The sequence below is a fragment of the Cicer arietinum genome, chromosome 3 (assembly GCF_000331145.2).
Source record: "Cicer arietinum cultivar CDC Frontier isolate Library 1 chromosome 3, Cicar.CDCFrontier_v2.0, whole genome shotgun sequence".
Taxonomy (NCBI): Eukaryota; Viridiplantae; Streptophyta; class Magnoliopsida; order Fabales; family Fabaceae; genus Cicer; species Cicer arietinum.
In genome coordinates, this window is record NC_021162.2 from 399403 (window position 1) to 406916 (window position 7514).

Below are 7514 nucleotides of genomic sequence, written 5' to 3' on the forward strand. Positions count from 1 at the left end.
AACCTCAACAATAAGAAAGGGTATTAAGAGTATCTATGTCCGAAGCATTTAGTCACTTGTTTGGAAATTTTAATATTGCCCAATGTTTGGTTTAACTCAATTTTCATTTCAATTATATGTTATTGGTACCACACCTTTGACAAGTTATTGTTACGTGGCTTGACAAAGGGAAAACATGTGAATGATTGAGCAGTATGGAGTGTTATTTGTTAGACAAGCAATTGTATTTTTAAGGAAAGTCAATTTTGGTGATTGGCCAAATTGAAAAAAATCTAATTGCATACATTATGGATTAGAAGCCAAATAAGTAAGATATGTTACAAGATACGCATTCTTGTGAACACAACCACACTAATAATTTGATACAAATTTAATTTCATACGATAAGTTATTAGAATAATTTATTTATTAGAATAACTGTAAGTCATCGTGGTTTAATAAAAACTACAAAATGATTTATCGTGATTCTGACAAATTTACTATGTTATTATATATGATTTTAAAATCTTATAGTCTAATAATATTTTAAAATATTTTTAGTGAGGAATTAAAAAATTGTATGGAAAAGGAACTTTAGATGGTATTGGAGAATTTAGACAAATTCTTTATACCATTTTCACGTTGTTATAATATTCTATAAAATAAATTTATATTAATCATAAGTATTTTGTTACTATTATCTTCAAAATCACTTTCTTAAAAATTGTAAAAAAGTTTCTCTATTTTCTACTCCTCCAAAATCCTCCTATCTCCTCCTAACTCCCCAACAAAACCTAAAACATGAGGCTGAAAAGCTCTATACTTGTGAATTGTGATTATGGAAAAAAAATCCTCCTAGTACTTGGTGGAAATCTTGTTGGGGTCACGGATCAATTTTTGGAAGGGTCCCTCGCTAAAATATTGAATGCTTATAAAGTTATAACTGAATGTCAATTTGTGGAAGGAAAAAAAAGGTACCATATGTATTTGTATTTTAAAATGAATAATAAAAACATTATAACTTTTTATAGAATTAAAATGAATGTATGTGTATGGCTTTGCACTTGTAAACAGTTTAATCTAAAAATGTACTTATTCACCTCTGTTTCTCTCGACCAACATTCTTCATCTATAGCTCAGCCTAATATTCAGTCAAATATAGGATTAAAATTCCACCCAAAGATCTCTGTGTGCATAAAAATAAAAAAAATAAAAATAATTGTTATTTTTGTACTAGACTGGCTTTTCACATTTTCCAAATTGTAAGTGATGCCAGATATTATAAAAATATCAATTAATTAATTAATTCTTGTTATTACAAAATTAAGAAGAAGTTGTTTAAAATTAGAAGTGGCAAGAATCTGAGGAATCAGGTTCTGTTTGTTGACCAGTTGTTTTTTCCTTAATAAAAGAAAGAAGAGCACTAAGAAGATCCTGCAAAGATTATGTTGTTATTCTGCTCCAAATTGGTGTTTGTTTTATGGTTGAACAATATAATAATAACAATGATAATAATGAATTATACAGAAGCAAGCATATATATTGTAATATTGTTGAAAGTGAAAAAATATGAAAATAAAGAATTTCCATTTGATAAGATAGCAGTAAGTAATGAGATCAGACTACTCTTGTTATCTGAATTAACGCCGGCCTCATTTTGAGATAATTACATTGCATACACCTAATAATAAATAATAAAGACAAAAAAACAATCATATTTTATTGGATTGTTAATTATTATTTGTTAACGAAGGAAATGAGCTACTGCTGTCTTCATGTTCATTTTCATTTTCATTTTCATTGTGTTCTTCTGTTATTCCACTTGTTGCTGATAAAATTGGGGATGACAAGAAGTCATAGAAAACCACCACCTTTGAGTTTGAGTTTGAGTTTGAGTTCTTTACTTTGCTGGGTTTCTCTCTCACTGTTACTGTGTTCTCTCCTCCTCTTCCTCCTCCATTTTTAGCACCACCTCTCTTCTTCAGAAATATGCGACACACAACCCAATTTTGTTTCTGCAAATAGAACGCAGTTAAGAAAGAATGAATGAAAAATGAATTAGAAAGAAATAAAGAAAGAATGAATTAACGAACCAGAGAGGAAGAATGATTAGTGAGGCGATATTCATGCATGATCCAATCAGTTCTTGAACCGTGAGGGGGTTTGCCTTTGTAGAAAACAAGAGTCTTTTTCATACCAACAACAACATTTGAATTTGAATTTAGAATTTGTTTGTCTAACCCTGTTGCCTTCCAGTAACCAGAGTTAGTTGCTCTGTTGGATCTGTTTCCATTTGGATATTTGGCTTCTTTAGTGCTGAAAAAGTACCTCTCTTCTCCCAAATCACCTAAATAAATAATTAATAATTAATGTAATGAATTTAAAAAAAAAATTAATTTTAGTTTTAATCCTCTATTTTAGTTAAATTATGAAAATAGTTCTTCGTTTTATTTCTTCAGTTTTAGTCATTTAAACAAAATTTTGATGCAAACTTGATGAAATGTCATTTTTGTGTGTTTATTTAAACCACACCATGTCTCAAAATTTCGTAGTACAACAATTATACCTGAAATTTATGATCATAAATAGTATAGTGTAACTAAAAAAATAACATTTCATCGAGTTTGTGACTAAAATTCTAATTGATGATAAAAAATGAGAAAAAACAAAATGAAAGAACTATTTTCGTAATTTAATTAAAATAGAAGGATTAAAACTGCAATTAAACTAAAAAAAAAAGAGGAAAGAGTAAAAAGAGAAAGGTAGTTACCTGGTAAATCCCAAGGATCAGAGTTGGAAAGATGATGAAGTTCAGGAATGATGGAAGCGGGTAAAGGGTAAGAGAAGACCTTACGCTTCAAGTATTGAACAACAAGCTCTTCATCTGTTGGATGAAAACGGAATCCTGGTGGTAATTTCACTTCTCCATTCTTCTTCTTCACTAAATTCATCCCTCTTTTTATTCAACAAAGCCACGGAGAAGAGTGAAGTGTGGTTTCCTTAATTTATAGTAATGAATGAATGAATAGGTTACTTAGTTACTCACTCACTCACACGAACCAAGGAAGAAGAAGAAGAAGAATAAAACGACACATTTGGCGTAAACCATACTCAACCCTTCGCTTTTACTTTGACGTTTTCTCTTTCTTTCTTTAACTCTTCCAACTGAAATCAAATCAAATCAAAACTCTCATTATATATAAATAACTAACCCTTCTCTGCCACTCCATTTTTTTATTTATCTAAATTATATAAGAGTACAGCTGGATGGAGTATTAAATGATGAACAGTATTTTTCTATGGGTGAAAGTACGAAACTAACCCTGTCAGTAATATGTATATCACTTTACAGGGAACAATTTAGAGTTAGTTTGGTTGATAGAGCACGGCACAGTAATAAATAGTAATGCCTTTTTTGCAAATTGCAATTTGTAACGCAACAACGTCCCCTTAAAACAGGCAACACTACACTTCATTTCTAAATTCTAATTTCTACCAAAAAATCTCAACCTCTTTTTGCTGCTCTTAACTTCATACTCACTCTTCCTTCCCTTTCTCTTTCTCTTTCTCTCCGATTCTTTTCTTTCCCCTTTACAAAATCACTTACTTTTACACTCTTTTACCACCTTTATATTCTCTTATCATTATTATTGTTAGTATAGTATGTCACCTCGTGCTATATATTTTAAAATTAAATAAAGTTCAATTTGAGTTAATATAAATCATTTAATTAATATAAATATTTTTATATTGTCGGTCTAATTAAACTATTTTTCTATTTTTTATTTTTATATCTATTAGGTGTATATGTAATATTTAAGATTTGAACTCCTGATTATTTGTTTAAAGGATCAAAATCCTTACCATTTAGACCAACCATTGTTGATATATTAACAAGATATATAGTTATACACCAATATTAAATATTGAAAAAAACATACTATCTATATTTATAATTGTTAATTTAATGTTAAAAATAAATATTTTCTGAAAAAATATTAAACGTGAATTAAAGATAAAAAATGTGCAAAAATCATGTGAGATATTTTATATAAATTTTCTAATTAAATAAAATATATTAATTGACAATTTAAATAATTTTTTTTCATAATATCAATTTATTTTTTCTATGACTATAGTTTAGGCAAGGTTTTAAATTTTAAATGTAATAGTATATAATAAAAATTCGGGTTAACTTTAAGAAAAATAAGATGTCTATTGTCAATGCAATTTTTTTAATTTATTCTAATGTTAAATTAGAATATAATATTTAATAATTATTTTTAAATTAAAATTATAAAATAAATTTATATAATTATTTTTAACTTATTTAATATTAATATAAAATTATTTTATATTAACAACGTATTTTATTAAACTGTTAATTTAATTTTGCTTAATATTCTTTACATGACATGTCATTGATTAATTGTCTCCACAAAAGTTATCGTTGAATATTATTTATGATTTTTTATACCATATACTAGTATCTCTCTAAAGAGCCGTGAACGTTAACAAGCATACATTTGCTATATCATTTTCAAATCAATTAAAATATTCTGTGAGCTTTTCAATAACTTAAGGGTCTAAATCACGCTGAAATCGACTAACCATATACAAATTGCCATATATACTTACATTCTTATTAAAGCTACATGCATAAAAAACTATGACCATATACATAAATGATAAAACCATATTTAAGAACTCATAAATGATTGCATGAATTGAATTTGCAGTCCTCAGTGTCATATTTGTCATGAGTGGCTAAATCTCACATCGATTAAAAAGATGGTAAATGTTAAATATATAAAAGTGGTGACTCGTATACTTAATGTTATTAAGATTTTTGGTTAAGATGCGATGTCGAAGTTTCTTGTAGTTATGGAGCATTTGGTTCATTGTTTTCTCTAGTGCTCCTAAACTCTCAAACAAGTGGTATAAGAGCCATAGTTCGACTTGGTGGGGGAGCGGGAGGGGATCCTAGTGTATGACTTCCTGACAGTGTAGTCAGAAGGTGTATCCTGTTGGTAATAACAGCGACGAGTTTCTCGGGTTCACAATGTTTGATATATAAGAGTGGTGATCCATATATCTAATGCCTTTAGGTTTTTCCTTAAGGTTTTGAGTTAAGATGTGGTGTCAAAGTCTCTTATGGTTCTGAAGCATTTGGCTCATTGTTTTCTCTCGCGCCCCGTACTCTCCAACAAGTGGTAAAGATTCATGGTTCGACTTGGTGGGGGAGCGAGAGTGGATCCTAGTGTAAGCCTTCTTAATAGTGTGGTTAGAAGGTGAGTCTTGTTGGTAATACAAACGGAGAAATTGTTGGGTTCAAAATGTTTGATATATAAGAGTAGTGACATAATGACTTAAGGTTTTAGATTGAGAAATGGTGTCAAAGATTTTTGTGATCATGAAGCGTTTTTGACCGACTATTTTCTTTCGTGCCCGCAAACTCCCCAGCAATATTATATTTATATATAGGCCTAACTAATTTATTTTTTTTATGTCCCCCATTTGCTTATGCATGAATCAATGAAAACATCAGAGTTTATATCTTTTAATAAACCAAAAAATATATAATATGAAGGTGACCATCCAAGCATAAGGTATACACTTATTATTTATGAAAGGTTTCTTACCCTTCATAGTTTTCAACATAAGACATGTATTTTTGTCATGACATTGTCTAAAACAATAAAAAATTAACAATTCATTGTTTGCATCATGAATATTGTTAAATGAAGATATCAAAGCTTCTTCTTTTTGATAGCCAAAATCAATGTTTGGAGTTTCTGCTAACACAACAAACAGTTGAAGTTTGCTTGTTTCTATCTGTGTCATCTGCTAGAAATTGTTGAGATGCTTACTCATATTTTAATGAATTGCATTCACTTTTCTTAGGTGAACTAGGAGCGTCATTTTCAAAAGATAGATCTCTTTTGTAAGAAGTTTAGGATCCTCTTCACTTTTTTGTAACTTTCAATTAACACATTGGAATATTTTTCAAATTTTTATATTTTCTGCATTCAAAGAGACTTACTTAGAAGTTCATCAAAGACAAATTCTAAATTAGTACGAGAAATTTTAGAATAATCTCATCATCTTCTTTTTTCTTGATGTTATTTTTCACTGTTGTCTATGTAAATACTTACCATTAGAGCCATGTTGGCTTGTTCATCATCGTCATCACACGATGCATAGTCATCTCATGTTGAGATGAGACTCTTTTGCTTTTCTCAAAACCCATTTCATCTGAATCTTTCCCTCTTAAACTTTGGACATTTATGCTTGAAGTACTTAGGCTTTTTTCGTTTATATAAAAGATGACGTGTTTCTTCTTTTTCTCAAGTATCTCTTCTTGCGAAGGATTTGTAATGTCTTCTTTTCTTCACCCATACCTGTTTAATCTTTTTGGATTTGATTACAATTCATCATCTAATTCGCCATCGTGGTCATCAAATGATACACAATCTTGTTATGATTATGATGGTATAGATTTATATGTTGAACTCCTATAACAATTCCTTGTTATCCAAAGGTGGATCATAACCATATTATACCATGTTCCATAGCTTAAAGTCATGTGACTTACATTAAACTTTAATATTATCTTTTCAATAATCAAAGTTTACAACATTAAACAAAGGAGGACGAGTAACATGACCTCCAATACTCCCACGATCACTAGCACTAGTAGACATGTTTTTTACAAAATAATATTTTCTCTTTCATATTGTTAAGTGCTCAACCAAAAGGTTAAGCTCTGATGTCTATTGAATGTAGTGAAAAACATAAGAAAATTGATATTTGAATTTTATAAATTTTTTATGCAAAAATTGTTTTGAATTTGTTTTTCTCCAAAAGGCCAAAATTTTAAATAAAAGTTTTTAAAAGATGAGCAAATAAAAGATGAATACATATATTTATATTAGTTCAGCACTAAATTGGTAGCTACATTTAGTCTTTTCAAACTTGAAGGATTTTCACAAAATGAACCTAATTTAAAACACCGAAGTATATTCCTTTCAAAATGACTATACTCTAGTATTCCCAAAATGACTTACTACGATCAAGCATTTGAGATACTAGGAACCACTAGGCTTGATTTTCAAAAGGAGTTTTGAAATACAATAGAATAAATTCATGGCAGAGGATAGTCACATTTTTAACTCAAATAAAAACGAGTAAAATATTCAAAGAAAGAATAACATGTTTCTACTTTGTTTAAGACTTTTGCAAAATTTATCATTTCTTAGCTTGATTCACACTTTCAAATATATCACCATTGTATTGAAATTCATTGTCGTATATACACTTGATTTTTGGTAATACAATAAATAATGTGTTCTAACATTAAAGAAGACTCTATATAATATTTGAAGAAATAAATTCTTTATCTCTTGCGGAAAGGATTGCAAGAAACTGTATTTTACTTGAATGTAAAGATAATGACATTTTCAAGTTGGTTTGTATGGAATTTCAGAAGTTCAAAATAAATTGTTGGCACTAAAAATTACCTTGTACATAGTCTA

General features: G+C 28.9%; 1 protein-coding gene across 1 annotated transcript; it reads right to left on the reverse strand.

Annotated features, from left to right (window-relative positions):
- Positions 1 to 1587: 1587 nt before the first annotated feature.
- On the reverse strand, positions 1588 to 3152 carry NAC1 (NAC transcription factor protein 1). Its single transcript, NM_001279161.1, is given in 3 exon segments — positions 1588 to 1994; positions 2073 to 2326; positions 2750 to 3152. Coding segments are annotated over 3 exon segments (720 nt in total). The 5' UTR covers positions 2931 to 3152; the 3' UTR covers positions 1588 to 1709.
- Between the last annotated feature and the right edge of the window lie 4362 nt (positions 3153 to 7514).